The sequence below is a fragment of the Onychostoma macrolepis genome, chromosome 19, assembly GCF_012432095.1.
Source record: "Onychostoma macrolepis isolate SWU-2019 chromosome 19, ASM1243209v1, whole genome shotgun sequence".
Classification (NCBI taxonomy): domain Eukaryota; kingdom Metazoa; phylum Chordata; class Actinopteri; order Cypriniformes; family Cyprinidae; genus Onychostoma; species Onychostoma macrolepis.
The window spans coordinates 5,894,813-5,913,200 of NC_081173.1; the positions used below are offsets into that span (position 1 = coordinate 5,894,813).

Sequence of the window (18,388 nt, forward strand, 5' to 3'; positions counted from 1 at the left end):
TCCCAGAGCCAATCCCTGTTTGTCCCAGTCTCACTCAGGAGAATTCAGACAGTCAGTGGACCAACAGGAAGTTGCCCTGCAGGTTGAGACGAGTCAGGACTGATGACACACCCTCCAATAAAGCATTCTGATGGAGAGACTATTACAATAAACAGGACAATACAAAATACTTCAGATCACTCACCGGAAATGATTTTTCCACAAATATGGTAAAATATCACCTGAAACTCTTAAAACATAGTTTGCGATTAAAAATAGCTTTTTATAACAATGAAATGAATATAAATTCTCAAGATTATTGTGACACAATTCTGAAAATGTCTAGACCTTTAAAGGTGTGACAGGCCAAAATCACCATGTTAAAGGCGGGCCTTGATGTTCTGTTTAAATTGAACTAGGTTAAGTAATAGTTTATCAAATGTAGTTGTCATAACAAACAACTCAGGATTTGTGCATCTTATGCATAATCATGTAAAACAAAACCAAAAATTAATTAATCTTCAGTTTCTCAAATGCAGTTGTTCTGTTTCTTTGTTGGCTGTGTGTAACTGCGTATTATAATTAATTGTCCCTGGATTGAGCTGATTTGTGTGAATGACCTCTAGTCTGTGTCATCAGTGACTCACCGATGACAATGATGGTGAATCGGAGCTGAGCATGTTGAGGTAGGTGTGGCTGCGGGTGGGGTAAAAATCCCTCTTTATGAGTCAAAATCTTACGTTTGAGAAAGTATACCTTATTGAGCAACAACAATTATCTCTAGAGAGTCACATTATAACAATTACATAAACGATTTAGCATTGAAAACCATGCCAACAGGATCAAGATCTTACAATGCTGGTGTGACTGTACCCATAAATTGGGTTGTAACATCTTAACACGCCGTTCCAACGAGAAAATGTGACCCTGTTAAAAATTAGCACATGTTCTCTTTATGGACCTCGATGGGAGATAATTGAGATTCAGCTTTTATTAGTATCTGGTTCCTCTGCTCCAGTTTAGGGGCCGAGCTGCTCTCTGACGCCATGTACTCAGACCATGCAGCTGCGCAGACAATATTGTCTTCCTCTGCTCTTTCATCGTCTTTGTGTGTAATGATTTTATTTTATTTTTTTTATTTTTTATTTTTTTGATGACAGCATCTATACAAAAAGCATGCAGTCTCACACACTGATGTATCGTCCTCTGGGTCAACTATTGTGCTACATTATGACAAACCCCATTACAGTGAAACTGAGGGTGTATAAATAAGACAATTAAGCAACACATTTCGAAAGTTAAATAAATCCAAAAGAGAGCAATGCATCCGTTTCATTAACACTTTGATGCATGACATCCACTAGTGAACGTTAGTCATTTATTATGCAATTAAACAGTGTGAAAAAATATAGAAAAAGGGGGATAAAATAAAAGAAAGAAATAATGGTATGGTTTTCTATTTATTTATTTTACTTCATTTTACTATCATTATGTTGTTATATTATTATTCACTACTCTTTTTCTTTTTTTTTTTTTTGTGGTTGGGCTTTTTTGGTTCGGAGTTGCTGTTTATTTGTGTAGAATAAGTACACACACATGTTATCAATCATTCTATATCTATAATTGTATGGTGTAACCTGCTGAGGTGGAGAAAATCATAATAAAGTGAAGAAAAAATAATAATGGGAATTATATATGTTTTAATTAAAATTTAATTAAATATTAAAATAAAAGATAGTATTAACATTTAAATAAATAAAATAAAACATTTTTATTAATTAATAAAATTAAATATTTTCATTGTGATCTAATTAATGAGTCAAATGCATAAATTACATTAACCCTATGAAGCCTACTGACTGTATCATTTTTAATATGTGAATACACAAAGGCCTAAATTATCAACATGATCAGCTTTGCTGAAAATCATGTTGTACGCAATCTACTACACATTATTAGCAAATAAAAGGCATTTTAGTGTAATTAAAAAAAAACATGTGCCTTTTGTGAAGTCTTTACTAGTTTACATAAAGTAAAAGTTAGAATATATTTTATATTATTAGCAATATTTCACTATCTGGACTTACTTGATTATCCATACATCATTTTTTTTCATAATCAAAAATCATATTTTGAGGAACGTGTATTTGTTCACCTCTCAATCATCATTGCATTGCATTGCATGTTTTCCCCCTCATAATAAATACTGCAGAGCTTTGATCATAAAACACCGATCTAAGACATAACTGAGAGCTATAGAGTGACAACTGATATTAATATGCTTTTCATGCAAGTCTTATTGATCTCATTGATTTTGCACAAGCTATCAAAATGTCATCTAATTTTTTGGCATCTGCACTTTAGAATAAGAATGGCGCATGAGCTCCATATTCTCACTCTATTATATTCTCAAGAGGTTTTATAAATAGCTTGTTCTGAGCGTCAGGCTTTACAGGGTTAAACTCATTCTCATTAGGTTCCTCGGAATCAAACGCGCTATCCTTGCGGCGCACGCCAATCAAAACCCCGGTTGCCTAGGCAGCGGTTGACGTCACGGCCCCTGCCCAGCCCCTGCTCCAGCAGCGCGTGAGTGGGAGGGAAACCCCGTGGATCGCAGAGGAACGCTGCGCCGCGCGCCACAGTCGCAGAGTGGCAGCTGAGCCGTACAGAAGGAGACCGCTCTCATTCACAGGTTAGCTTACTTTCGTTTCATTCAACTCTTCAGTGCGCTGTCGCACACATAAGAGCCGTATTTCTTTGTTTCGTGTCTGCTCGTTTTAACTAAACTGTTTATATCATTCGAAATTGTTCGTAATAAGCGCTTGCCGTAGGGATGCTTCAAAGCTTTTGCTTGAGAAATGCCTCAATGACGGCTGGGTTCAGCACGGATAATACCGGAATGATAAGTTTAACTTCTAAAACGAAGCTCGGCCTGTTATTTGACTTAATAAACGCTGTTTTCCGCGTTTTCGCTCCTCGTAGTGCTTCAACCGTTTCAGCTCTCCAGACAACGGAAGGATGAGTCCTCCTCCTCCGCACGCAAATATCGCCTCATCTGTCTTTATTCGTATGTTAGTGAGAATATAAGTGTGAAAATGTGATCTATCGCATTCAAGCTTGGTCTTGGAGGATATCTGGCAAGCCAGATCATGTCGGGCACATTAGGCGAAAAGTAGGGCGTTTACCTCACTGCTTTACTAACGTTACTGTGGAGTTCCTGTCAGTTGAAGGTAGCTACAGTGTGTGTCATTATGAATTTGCTTATGGAAATGAATAGGTGTTTTGGTCTTTGTCAGCACAATGTAATATATTCTCATTGTCTAAAAGGCTGTTGTTGGATTAAATGGGGGGCAAACGAGCTGCCCGGTCTAGCGTGGTTTCGTATTGAGACAAAGCGGACGCTAGAAAGGTAACGTCAGGTAAAGAGCGCAACGCGCGAGCGCAGGGCGGGAGGAGTTCGCACGCATAAATTCCCGGATGGACCGCGATCAGACAGACATCAGACAGGAGATCAGCCTTTTTTTTGATATATGGGGTGTCTTGTTTAAACATTGTTCGCTGCTTGCTGTTGGGCTGCTGTGTAGACTGGGCGTGGTCGGCGAAGGCATGTCCGCATTTTTGGCCATTTTCACTCCTTTTCTGTCATATCACATGTGAAATGCACTGTAAAAAAAAAATTACGGTAAAAGAAAAAACTGGCAGCTGTGGTTGCCAGAGTTTTACCGTAAAAATACGGTAGCAACATTTATGTTTTACGGGTTTAACTTAAATTTACATTTAAAAACCGTATTTCATGAACTGATATAATGTTAATATACCAACCTATTGATTATTGAAGTACTGACATCTGTGTAGTACCTTTGTAATACACTGATGACCACCAAAAAAGCAGGTGGTGATGAGAGAGTCACGTGATGAACCAAAGCTCATCACAAGCAGCTTTCCCACAAGCTGAGAAGGAAAATACTAATATTTATAGAAGGCTCAGTGTCATTCACACAAACACTAAACACCGGCATGGTGTAACACGCATTAAACCGAAATAATGCAATAAACATTAATTTAAACCGATTAGAAAAAACTAAGACTAAATGTAGTTATTTCAATGAAAAAAAAAAAAAACCTTTCAGCATATATGCCAACATCATATTTGCTATAATTAAAATGTATTAACAGGTAATCAGAGTGGTTCTGGTATTCGAACTTGGTTGCGTGTGAAATTGCAAAAAAATAAAATGTGTGTATATATATATATATATATATATATATATATATATATATATATATATATATATATATATACTAAACTTTTGTGTTGTTATTGTATGATTTAGATATTTAGTAATTAAATCGGCTACTTTGTCTGTTTTTGCTTTGCGAATTAATTCGTTCAAAGTGAAGTCAGATCAAATTCAAGCACTAAAACTGTTAAGGCCTGTTCACACTTATACACTTTTAATAATCAATCTAATTCTATGAGAATAGTGAAGTCCACACCATAACTACAACAGTAACGACACAGAGAAACAATATAGGTCTAGTTGAAATATAGTTGTTGTTTTTTGCATACGGTAAATACAATGAATCACAGAATCCATCAGACTTTCGAGATCTCGAGCATTTGAAGTGGCAGACAACAAAACTGCGGTGTGCTTATAATAAACCGTATGTTAATGTCCATTGGTGTGGACTCTAAAATAGTTATCTTTATAGCTATCATTAAAGACATGTTTGCTACAAGGATAACCATAATGCTAACTATAAAGTTTTTGTAATAATCATAAGTTTAAAGTTTAATAATCGTTTTAATTTCATGAGTTTAGGGAAGTCCAAACCACAACTGGTAACGATTAGTAACTATATTTCAAGTATAGTTATTTTTCAAATCACTTTTTTTAGTAGTTATCTTTATCGTTATCATTCTTGGTGTGAACAGACTTTTAATGTGTTTAAAAAATAATATTTTAAATATGTAAGGATTTAATAATTATATTTTGTATTGTCAAAATATTAACCAGTGATTTTAGCTATATTGCCCTGCACCAATTTGCATTGTCTGCGTTTGCATTTTTTAGCGACCGATATCCTTTATTTTCAATGATAGTTGATAAGAGTATGAGTATGTATGTGATGTAACAAAGTTGAGTTTAACTTTATGCGGATGAACAGTGATGCATTGTGGCTATTGCCAATGGGAGTTGAGAAAGTGGAGCCATTTTATCGTATTTACACTAGGACTGCAACTAATCATTGTTTTGCTAATCGATTAATCTTTGAGTAATTGGATTTGAGTCATTTTTAGTTGTTTCATCTGCCCAATATTGTCTTCCAAACAATATGTAAATTGAAGGCTATGAAAATAAATATACATTTAAATTTACATTGATACCCCATTACAACAGTCCATTTACATTTACAGCTTTAATAAAGTAAAAATCCTAGTGTTATATGTAGTACTTCAAACCGACGTTTAATACATCCAATAAAACATATTTAAAGGTGCTGTATGGAGGATTTTGACTCTTCTAAAGCATAAAAATACCATAATATGTTTGCAGATATTTAAGAACCATGCTAAGTTAACATACTTGTTTATCTGTGCTACAGTCAGTTATTCTCCTTTGAAAATGTGCATTCAGGCCCGGAATGTCTGTGTTTGTTATGGTTCATGAAACCCACCCACTGCCAGTTTACCCAATTGTATTTCGGCACCCCGGGTTGCCAGTTGGCGTATTTAATTTCATTCATCGGCATGTGCCCTCGTTCCTGTTGGTGCTGTTAATATGGCAACCTGCGTGTGCGTCAAGTCTGAGGAGGAGGGGCCTAGTGAAAAAAAAACGTCTCCAATATTTTGAATTTGAACCGCAATACCTAGTTCAACCGCTAGGTGTCAATCCTACATACAGCACCTTTAATGTTACAATGTTATTTTGTTGTACTCCATCTTTTTGACATGCATTCGGCTCCGGCACTAATTTAGTGAAACAGAGACTCACTTGCTCTCAGGACAAGCCTTTTTGCAAAACATGTAACTGTAGTAAGATATAAGTTATGCACTGGGGAAATCTATTAAACTCTGTAAATCTATTCAGATCTAGGGATGTAACGATGAACCGCGAGCTGGTTGAAAATCAATTAATATATGTGACGATTCAAATCGGTTGAGATGCTAAACAAATCGCGATTCAGTTAGGGGTAGGACTAGGAGTTTATATGAATGTATGTCTGAGGGGAAATTACTGTCTTTTAGAAAAGTTTAGATGGTATTTTTTCTTTTCATCTTGCCTCTGTATAATGCATATTAAAGTTCATAAGTACAGCGCTGCTTTGTTTACAGCGGAAACCAAGGAAACGCTTTAAGCGCCACCTGCTGGCAGAGAGTGAATCTGCGTCTCATTCAGCTCGTCTGCTGTTTGTTTCATGCAGATATTTTTTATGTATACAGTAGTTTCACAAAACTGAAGTCAGACCATTCTGTTTTTGCTTCAAATTTCAAAAGTATACAAATCTAATTTAGATTAAAAATTGCTCATGTTGCATGTATGCAGCATCTTTGTTTGGATCGTGATTAAAATGCAGTGGTTGCCTCTAATTTTAAATGGAAAGAGCACAGACAAAGCCTTATTTTGTTTATATGAAGAGATTTCTTTTATTTGTGTTACTTATTTGATTTGGAGCTTGTTTTAAAATTTTAATTCAGTTTTGTTTGAAATTTACATTATATTTACATTTTGTTATTTAGCAGAGGCTTTTATCCAAAGTGACTTACAAATAGAGGTCGACCGATTCATCGGTTTTGCCGATAAATCGGCACCGATAGTTGCGGTTATCGGAAAAAAACCAAGCCGATAGTTTTCCGGTTTGCAACCATTGCTGGAGTGGCTGAGAAGTTGTCCGCTGGCATTTATACAGTACGAGAGCGGCCCTCTAGAAGCGGAAATCACTGACAGCACATGTTGTTTATTTTGACACTTGACACTGCGCGCTGCACAGAGCGGGAAACTCCAGACGCGCATTTAAATACAGCCGACAGAAAAGCGTGTGTGTATGTGATACCTCTGAGTTCTCCTAGACGCAGCGCTGCGCTTTTGCCCGGTGTGTGACTTAACTTTTTTTTTTTTTTTGATTAGATAATTATCAAGTGTTAAAAAATAGAAGCAAATAAAGTGTGTGAGTACACATACAATATCCATATGTATGTAATTTTAATGCTATGGCCTTATGTAGATATTTAAACATGACTGTTGAAATTAAATGGTAACACTTAACAATAAGAGTCCATTCCTAGCATTAATGAAAACTGTAGAAGTATTGTTCCTTGTTAGAGTGTGTTCATTTCAACATTCACTATTAGCTACTAATAGGCTACATTTTTAAATTTTAAAGTTTCTTCTTTTAACATTAGGAAACTATGAAATAACTTTAATGATCAATATAGTAAATAATATTAATATTTTTATTCATTTACAAAGTATGGTTCAGTACTGTTACTGCTTTGTTTTTTTTTAAATAGTAAAGCACTAGCTTTCTTTCAGTATCCATTTTGAAAACTATCGGTTGATTAATCGTTATCGGCCAGTGTGGTCCAACCAAGCTATCGGTATCGGTAAAATCCACTATCGGTCGACCTCTACTTACAAATGAGGAGAATAAAAGCAATCAAAACCAACAAAAGAGCAATAATATGCAAGTGCTATATTAGTATATTATTATAGTGTTATATTTCAATTTCACAAAGAAACATGCTGCCTTTTGTCCAAGCAATAATAAAAGGACACATTTAATTTATAATTTGTCTTAAAAATTGTGAACTCAAAATCGTTAATCGAATCGTGAGTTGAGTGAATCATTACATCCCTATTCAGATCAGATTTGAATGTCATCTCTTACTTATTTAGTTACAAAAACCATTACAGATTAGTTTTCTATATGTTTTCAGCACATTTTTGCTTCTGTTTGATTGATCTTTAGCTAGATTTAATGGTCTAATTGAGATCTCCAATTAGCAAAGCATTTAGTACACCACAGTTTATAAATTTGCATATTAATTCCTCTTTCTGAGATGATGTAATTGAAATTCTGTCTCTCCTGTAGAACCTAGCAGCCATGGACAAGAGCCAACATGTGCAGAGGGCCAAACTGGCGGAGCAAGCCGAACGCTACGATGACATGGCCGACTCCATGAAGAAAGTGACTGAGCTTGGAGAGGAGCTGACCGATGAGGAGAGAAACCTGCTCTCTGTGGCCTACAAGAATGTTGTGGGCGCCCGCCGGTCCGCCTGGAGGGTGGTGTCCAGCATCGAGCAGAAGACCGAGGGCAGTGACAAACAGCAGATGGCTAAAGAGTACCGTGAGAAGATTGAGACTGAGCTGAAGGCCATCTGCAAAGACGTTCTGGTGAGCTTCGAAAGGGAAAGAACCGCCGATAGGGATCATAACCATGGCAGAGCTTGACATTTTAAATGGGATGATGTGAATAATGTCCTGTCAGCAAGGTGTTTATTTTTGTTTTTACCCAGAGGTAGGGTCCGGAATAAAGAGCTGGAGCCAGATTCATGAAACGTTCTTAAGAATAAAGTTCTTCTTAACTGTTTTTTTTTCGTATTATTTTTGGCCTTTGAAGTGTTTTTCGTTGAGTTGATCAGCAAGTCAATCAAGTCGAAACTTAATAAAAAATTAAGAAAATATGATACTCCTTTTCCACCAGCATGAACCGGGTGCTAGTTCAGAGCCAGTGCTATTGCTGGTTTGGAGTTGGTTCAACTGGCGGAATACGAATACGTCTCATTTCCCCTAGCAACGCTAGCGCGGTAGCGCCAAATGCATCGGCACAAGCATCCCAAACAAGCCTAAACACCATCAACAATGGTGGATGTTGAGTTGCTATTTGATGTTCATGGCTTTAAGAACCTACATCGGCATCCAAACACAGCGAATCCAAGGTGTTCGCGTTTAGCTGTTATTTCAAATATTTTGTTGGTCACGGTAACCCCCCCCCCCCCAAAAGAGCTTCTCGAATGAGACAGAAATGTAGGGCAGGACTTGATTTTTGTCCATCGGGAATTGATTGGATCATTGTTGTTTGCTATTTCTGTGATCTCATGTGAATGACGGGTTGTCCCGCCCTCGTGCTGGTGAACATGCCGTCAGAAAAAAGATGCTGTTTCAAGAAGAATAGGAAGTTATTTTTATTCAAGATTACAAAGGCACATGAAATAATAAAATAAAAAATGAATTAAAAAAAAACCCGGATAATTAATTTCAAATAAACACTGTGATATTTGATTATTAAAAAAGAATAAGAATTGTGAATTTAGATTTCATTGTGACTTTAAGAAATTTCCTAATTTCTTTCTCTTTTTTTAGTAAATTTTCATGAATCCGGCCCCTGGTTCTCATTCAGAACTAGTTACAATTTTTACAAAATCTGATTTTCATAATTAATTACTGAAGCACTGTCCTCCTGTAAGATATTGTCGCAGGACTTCAGCCGGTCAGTAGCTAGAGGTCATTGGTTTTTCCCAAAGCTGTATCTAGATAAGCAAAACAATGGAGTCCTTTGTTTGAGCAGTCACTAAATCGGCTCTTCCTCTGGAGTGGTTTTGGATACAGAGTTTTTTCTTCCAGGAAACTGGAGGTGAGACTTACTGTGTGCAACTGGATAAGGCTTTAATGAATCGGACAGGGCCATTGCCTCTCCTTGTTCTGGGCTGTTTTAGTTGGATTGCTGCCTGAGACGTTTTAAACGCTGGCACATGGAATGTTAGGCTTTGCGTTATGACATTCCTTACATTTTCCAGATGTTATTTAGACTGTATCCAGAAGAATGTGATGTTTAATCTGGCATTAGGAGGGTAATGGGTTGAAGTTGGCTTCTGCAAAGAAAGAACCAGCTGGATGTTGCGTCTTACGTCCTCTCAACAGCATTTGACATGAACAACATGCATGGAGCCAGATAAGGTGCATTCGCCGGTAGTCCTGATGTTCCTCACCAAATTAAGTTGACAAGATAGAGATGACGATTCACATCAAAATGAAATGAAATGGAGTGAATTGCAAAATGAAAAGCTATTCACATCAAGTGTGAATATATGCTTGAAGAAAGTCCAACAATATTTAAAGGACTGCAAACAGCCATAAAACAAGGATGAAAGACAAGTGAGTAAAGCTGTACATAAATGTTGGTTATGAATCAATTTATAAAGAAACAATATTCTCTTTGAAGATACTACAGGCCAGTCACTTGTTCAGCACTTTAAAAAAAGCCAGAAATGATCCAGAAAGTGTAGAACAAACCTTGATTGGCCGGTGTTTGCCATCAAGTAATTTGAGTAGATATGAGGCTTGATGTGTTGCCAAAAAAATGTAAATATTTATAGACAAGTCATGGAAATTTGTTGGGCATAAAGGGTGGGAACCACTCTTTCTCACACAATAACGTGTGAGAAACATTACTATTTTGGACCGTGTATTTACATCCATGTGTCTCTCTTCCGCAGCATCTCTTGGACAAGTTTCTGATCCGCAGCACTTCTCCAGCAGAGAGCCAGGTGTTCTACCTGAAGATGAAGGGAGACTATTACCGCTACCTGGCTGAGGTCGCCACAGGAGACGAGAAAACCGGTGAGCTTCTCCTTAAATGACATCTATATAAAATTTATTCAAAATGCACATTTGTCTTTTCTTAATATCGTTTATTTTGATTTGAGAAACGGATCTAAATGTTAGCTGGTCTTTGGTGTTCAGCGTGGTTCCTCTTCAGTTGGAGGCTTTGCATGTGTCTGCTGCCTGCTGTGCAGCCACACCTCCATCACACACATGCAGATTTTTTTGGTTTGATAGCTACCAGTGGAACAGGTCTTTACTTGTGCTTCCACACCCTTAATGGCTGATTATTGAGGGAATGTTGCACAAATTCTCTTTTAAAACAGAAATGGTTTATGGTTCAGAATGTAAGCCACTTGCAGGTATACAGTGCTAGGGTCCTGTTAAATCAGTTTTCAGTTTTGTTTTTTTCTGTCTTGATTGTTTTAATGGTTGAATTAAATTTTGATAAATGAAAAGTATGTCTAATTAATTAATCATGAAACGTATACGGATTAACAAAAAGTTTAACAATAGATTCAACAAAAAATTAATTTTTAGTATCCTTTTAAATGTTTTATTTATTCACACAAATCTATGTGGATTCTGATTTAATGGTGTAATTAAATTGTAATGATCAAGCATGTCTAATATTATTTGTTTTATATTATTTATTTATTTTGGAAACTCTGTGTTGTCTGTTTTAATTTTTGGATTTAAGGTTCAATACAAAATATTTTATCGGTGGTAATCAAATGATGGCATAAAACATTAACAATTTAATAAATAATTATAATAAATAATTATTTCATTTAATGTAATTAAATGAAAATTTAACCGTTCTTTTTATTTTTTACCCAGAAGAAAGTGCAGCACTAAAGAGGTTCACTGTTAAAATTAAAGTAGAGAAGAAAAATTGTGATATGCATTAAGAACGTTTTAATGATTTTTAATAATATATTGTAATTATTTTCCCTTTTTTTTTTTTTTACAGTTTATGTCTCAGAATTTGGCTAAATGAGCATTGTGTTAATGTTTATTTTAAAAAGCATGCCAGTAATGCTTGAAATGCTGGCCAGATTGACAGCCCACTAGGTTTTGGAACAGAGCAATAATGTCCACATGAAAAATCTTACATAACTGCAAATATAACTCTCTTGTGGTGATTTTAATGTTGTTTTACTCATTTGCTTGTCCTTGAACTAGTATACTGGCCCGGCTCCAAACGCTCTAGCTGCCTACCTAGAAGCATCTCACACACGCCAACACAAACACTGATCCAAACAGTATGCGGCAGAATGATGCTGCCTTAAACACACCACCTCGTTTTAGCCAATATATGGCAGCATCTTATGGAGAAGACAATCTCAGAATGCATTGCTATAAGCATCAGGGGAAATCTCCTTTATAAATAATTTATCAAGTCCTTCAAAAAATTGATTGAAAATAGCTCCATCTTATTAAAAATGCTCTTTATCTTTGTGCACCTATTAGAATAGCGAGTAACATTGCTAGGGTTTGGAAAAGAGCAAGAGTTTCCTAAAAGTACCACCTGACTGTGTTTGATGCTTCTGAACTCAAGAGGTCAATCAATTAACCCTCTTAATAGAGTTAGAAATCTCATGAAGTAGCCACAGACTCAGAGTTTTCATTAATTATATATCTGGAGATGAGGGATGGAGGCTTAGATCTGAAGGTCTTGTGTCCTAGTTCATGAAGCTCTTGAGACACAAGCAGCTTGCAGATTAATTTAAGGAAGTCCAGTGTGACGGTTTCATGCCCGCATGTAATATCCTCACCGTAGCTCATATCTCTGCTTTATTACAAAGAACCAAGCCAATCACATGATTTGGTTGTAGGACTGGGCGATATATCTTTTTAATAAAATATATATATATTTTTTTTCGATTTTTAACTAGTCAACTTGAAAATGTAACTACGACATGATTCAAGTAACTTTTTCTTAATTAACCCTCTAGTTAAAGAAAATTCTAGTCCAAGTGCACCACACATTGTCAACATGTGAACGTTAAACAAGTCACTTGTTAAATAACTTTGCAGAAAAGATGCATGAACTACACCTACATCTTGTACAAACTTGTACAAATTCAGTAGTAGTTTTTTATTCGATTGCGCTGCTTTTACATAGTTTTTTTCTATGTAAACATGGACACGTTTGTCTCTTGCAGCGTCTCATGCATGAAACAGCATTCTAAAAGCGCACCGCTCAAGTTTAATGAAGTTCACTCCCATCTTCTTTCATTTTTTCCTATTCCACTGCCCGCGTTGCATCTTTGTCAACACAAAAGCGCATTCTGTTTCACATGTGAGTGGTTAATCACGTGTCAACATGCGGTCGGATCATTGGACAATAGCATTGGCATATTGTCAAAGTGTCTAATTCTAAGGTTTGGCAATATTTCTATTTGAAATCGTGATTCCTCAATTAATAAAAAATAAAATCGTGTCAAAACATTAAATACAAATGAATCGATAAAATGGGAAAAATCGCCCAGCCCTGTCTGGTTGTGTATTGTGTGCTTCCAGTGAGCACAATGCAAATGTTGTGATTTTATTTCCCCCATCCAGTCTTTGTCTCATCACAAGCGGACATCTCTGCTGCAGATGGAGTGTTGTTGCAGGAAGTACTGCAGCACGCAGTTCAGTCTATCCTGCTCCACCTCGCTTGGTTTCATTAATGAGGCTAATGAGTGATTTCCCTCCTCATGTGGTCTTAGTCCGTCTGTGGAAGTAATAACTCACTCTTTCCGATAGATGCATGAGGTTATTAGGGCTGCTGCTTCTCACTGCAGGGTTTGATGAATTTTTAAGAGCCTGGTGTGTTTCTATGGCAGCACAGGAGCGAATGATCTGACTGAAGCTGCCATCTGTGGAAACAACAGGACCAGGCTGTGATGCAGATCCTAGATCACTCTGTTTGTGTAGTATTATAGACAAGCTGCAGATTTCGTTGATTCTTTCTGAAGAGGAAAGAACAGCGCTCGTCTGTTTGAGCATAAGCAGCCGCTGACCTACTACTGTCAGTGTGAAGGGCTGCATGATCATCACCATGGCAACAGCATCTGGATAACGCGTGTCGTCCAGCGGGGTTTGGGCTGAAGCTCCTGCGGGTGGAGCGCTCGGCCACGGCCTCCTGAAGCTCTTCAGATGAACAATTACTGCTCATCAGGCACAGCGCTCTCGTCAAACGCTCTTTACAGAGCTGCTGTCTTTTTCAAATATTTATGTATTTCTCTCTGAGAATGGATCAATACGGGCAACCGCAAGCTCTTGATGCACTATGATATTGACTATTACTAACAGCTCTCCAAAGTGCAGAGGAGAAGAAAATTATATCTCATTTTCAGCCATGTGGAGAAAAAAAGAAAAACTTAAAATGCATGTTTTGAAATGGCTTTGAAGATTTATTTATTTGAATTTTTTCCACTGCAGTAACCATCATAAGGCATACATTTAAAGTGTTTAATGTTGGATTTAAAAGCGTAAAAGTCTAGTTCAAGTAAAAGCATATTTTCCACAGGCAGTTTTCTCAAAATTATCGTGGGGAGCAATATTTCTTCTTTTATGTAACACGCCTCACAAAACTTGAGTGACTCAAACAAAATGCTGAATTGGTCATACACAAGGCAGGAGGGGGCATGAAACCGGCTTTAGGACACTTAACTGGCCATATAAAAAGCACATTAAGATCAGATTCATTAAGATTAAATATTTTATGTGCTCAGCTGTTCGAAAGATTGGAGTTGGTAAAAGATTTTTTTTATTTTTTTCAGTGGTTTTGAAAGTCTCTGATGCTTAACAAGGCTGCATTTATTTAATACAAAATACAATAAAAACAGTAAAATTGTGAAATATTATAACCATTATATATAGCTGTTTTCTATCTGAATATATTTTAAAATGTAATTTATTTTTGTAATGCAAAACTGAATTTTCAGCATCATTACTCCAGTCTTCAGTGTCACATGATCCTTCAGAAATCATACTAATATGCTGATTTACTGCTCGAAAAAAGTATTATTGTGACCAATGTTGAAAACAGTTGTGTTTTCATATTTTTGTGAAAACTGGGATATATAAAAAAAATATATATTTTTTTATTTTATAGGATTCTTTGATGAATATAAAGTTCAAAGGATCAGAATTTATTTGAAACAGAAATATTTACCGTCTCTATTGACCAATTTAATGGATCCTTTCTGAATAGAAGTATTCATTTCTTTCAACAACAACAACAAAAAAAAAACAGCTTACTGACCCCAAACTTTTTAACAGTAGTGTATATTGTCAGCCTTAATCTGTGCTTTTCTGTGGGAAAGTATATAATGATTCTTGCATAAATAATGTTGTGTGTTCGTACACAGATATCATCCAGAAGTCTCAGGAAGGGTACCAGGCCGCCTTTGACATCAGCAAAGACAACATGCAGCCCACTCATCCCATCCGCCTGGGCCTGGCTCTCAACTTTTCAGTCTTTTACTATGAGATCCTGAACTCTCCAGAGCAGGCCTGTGAACTTGCCAAGAAGGTTAGAATGGGTGCTCATGGGGCTCAAAGCGCATACACAGAATTAAGCTTGGTATTACTTATTTAACCATGTATTTGTTCCTTTGTAGGCTTTTGATGATGCCATTGCTGAGCTGGACCAGTTAACCGAAGACTCGTATAAAGACAGCACACTCATCATGCAGCTACTTCGAGACAATCTGACAGTAAGTTGTTGTTTTCTGATATTAACCCAGTACTGACATGTAAACAGCTGAGAATTTCATTGCCGATAATCATACAAGCAACTGATTTTACTAGCGCTTTAACTCTTTCCTAATTAAAAAACACTCACTAAAATATCGTCATAATCATAATAGGAGTCTGTAATAACCTTGTAAAGATTGGACAGTCATTGGAAAAGGTCTCTAGTGGAATACAGCAAGTTTATTTGATTGACTTACAAACTATAGTTATTCAAATGTTAAAATCCTTAAATGAATATGTTCGGAGGCATTCACACGTTGTATGCACATGTTATGAAATGAAAAATCAAAATGTCCTTGATACTTGCACAAATAAGTGATTAGAGTTTCATACCTCAAAGCTAACTTCCCATTTCAAAATGTGAGTTTTTTTGTTTTCCGCCCTTCTGAAACGCATGAAATGGGTGATGTTTACCAATCACAGTGTTTACTTGTGTTTCTGAAAGAGGTAACGCACCTTGAAATGAAGTATTTTTGATAGTGCTGTCAAATGATTAATCGCTGTTAATCGCATCCAAAATAAGTTTTTGTTTACATAATATATTTATGTACTGTTTATTTATTATGTATATATAAATACACACACATTCAGTATATATTTAGAAAATATTTTCATGTACAGTATATACATTTATATATTTATATTATATATTTAATATATAAACAAGATATTTTTCTTAAATATATGCATGCATGTCTGTATTTATATATACATAATAAATATACACAGCACACACACATATATATATTATGTAAACAAAAACTTTTATTTTGGAAGCGATTAATCGCGATTAATTGTTTGACAGCACAAATTTTTGATAATAAAGATGAATAATACAAATATATATATTTATAATTTACAAATATTAACTTCAAAATGCAAAGCTCATGACGTAAGACACTTAAGAACGTAAGAAATTACAATTACAAACAGATGTAGCTTTTTGCCACATTTTGCTTATTTTAATGAAAAATAAAGTAAATATGGAAAATGCAATATTACCTACAGAAGATGATCCTGATTATAAAGAGTTCAAACATAAGTTAAGTCGAGAAAGGTCAGGATGTAATGTTCTTTCTTCTTACGGCTGGCAGTAATAAAAACTATGTACTTCTCAGTTTTTCTCAAATAAGATGTACAGCTCTGGATGTATCATGCTCCTTTCTACCCATTGAATTGTCCATATTTAAAAAAATAAATAGACATTTGAGTGGACAGATATGGATGTGCACACTTTAACGTCCTCCGCTTTGATGCTTTCAGCTGTGGACCTCTGACAATCAGGCCGACGGTGAGGACACAGAGGAGGGCCGGGAAAACTAAAGCCAACTCCACAAAGAACCTTTTCAGTCAGCACAGCGAGAGACAACGCTGACGCTTTTACAGTTCCAGCTTCATACTCACCAGCCCGTCATTTATGTGTGTGTTTGGATTTGAGAGTGTGAAGGAAAGACTGTGTTTGTGTACGTGTGTTTGTTTGGGGGGCAAACAGCAGTTGTTTGTCTTCAACATGTGTTAATTGTGGATTGGAGAATGCAGTGTAGATTGTTGGCTTGATGTGTGCTCATGCATGTGCTCATGGGATGCCAGTCACCATCAAGCCACCATCGACTTTGCTGTAGATGCATATGTGTGTGAGAGAGAGAGAGAGAGAGTATGAACCCTTTTCTGAGTTTGCTAGGGGAGCATTTAGTGATGGGTTTCTTGTGGCTTAGACTGAATCCTTCATTTTCCTAAAGAATCATGGGAAATTAACCAAAAGTCAGTATGAACGAATACTTGTGACAGATTGGGCTCGTGCAAGACATTCTACTTCAATTGTCAAGTGTTTGATTTCTCATTGGTGAATAACGCGTACAATCTCTTTGTCGACCTAAGATCAAAAAGACTTGACACATGGCTTATACTGTAACTTTGATATAAAAGTCTTGTTACCGGAGCAGTAAGTAATGCTTTTCATGCGCTTATCTGATTAATACTGTTTTCTATTAGGAGTTTCGGTTTTGTTTTATTTGTACTACTACTTACTAAATCTGTTTTTAGTTTGTTTTGTTTACTCTTTTGATACTTGCCTAAAATGCATGTGGCTTTAGTTAATCAGGGTGACTGGAGTTGGCTGATTGGGCTGCCTAGAAACTGTCTTTGAATTTTCATACGGAACACTCAGCATTATTGTTATTTGTTATGGAGGGTGGGCGGAGGGATCTGGATCTCATGTTAGTGGAATTAAAACAGATAAAACACAAACCACATGATCTCTTGGTCTTTTTGTGTTGCGTTGCATTCGTTCTCAAACCTGGCCGTTCCAGAAAGATCCTGGATTTCAAATGTTCATTTTCACAAGTGCTTGCGGGGGAATGGGGTTGGATATATGACACACATTAAGATTAAAAAGGATTTTCAACTAAATAATAAAGAAATGGTTCCCGAAGCTTGTGTTGTTCCAAAAGTCAATGGAAACTGGAGTTATCGAACTCTGAAACTGAGAATGTGACGTCTGTGATTTCAAACAAAACTGCCTCTGTGGCCATAACTGATGTGAAACTGACTTTTGACATGCCGCTTTTAATGTACATTAATACAAACAGGAATGGAGAGCTACATTAGAAGACGTGTTTAAAAAAAAAATTAAAAGTCAGTCTGTTGATCACACAAACATTCATTTTTGTTGTATTAAAAAGAAAATTAAAGTTCAAAAATGTTCTCAATTCTTTTTCTGTTCTTTCGACTTTTCTGTCTGAAAAACTAAGTAAAAATATTGACACTGTTCTCTTCTTTTTCTATTCTACTTGTGTTCTTTTTATTATCTACAAATACGTGTACTTCGTTAGCCTAAACGAGACTTGTCACAGCACTTACATATTATTGCTCTTTTGTTGGTTTTGATTGCTTCTGTTGTCCTCATCGCTTTGGATAAAATTGTCTGCTAAATGTAAAAAAGAAAAAATGACGTTTGGAACAACATGAGGATCGGTTAAGATTCTCAATCTGGGACAGTGCTTTAATGCTGCTTCGGCTTCGAGTGTGTTGGTGGTCAAGTGGTTGTCTTCTC

The 18,388-nt window shown here is 36.2% G+C and overlaps 1 protein-coding gene across 1 annotated transcript; it reads left to right on the top strand.

The window, feature by feature from the left end:
• Positions 1 to 2,510: 2,510 nt before the first annotated feature.
• ywhaz (tyrosine 3-monooxygenase/tryptophan 5-monooxygenase activation protein, zeta polypeptide) lies at positions 2,511 to 17,583 on the top strand. The gene is made up of 6 exons (XM_058753610.1): positions 2,511 to 2,671; positions 8,074 to 8,376; positions 10,479 to 10,602; positions 14,949 to 15,112; positions 15,201 to 15,296; positions 16,600 to 17,583. The coding sequence occupies exons 2-6, from the start codon at positions 8,086 to 8,088 to the stop codon at positions 16,657 to 16,659; spliced, it is 735 nt and encodes a 244-aa protein (XP_058609593.1). The 5' UTR covers positions 2,511 to 2,671; positions 8,074 to 8,085; the 3' UTR covers positions 16,660 to 17,583.
• The last annotated feature ends 805 nt before the right edge of the window (positions 17,584 to 18,388 follow it).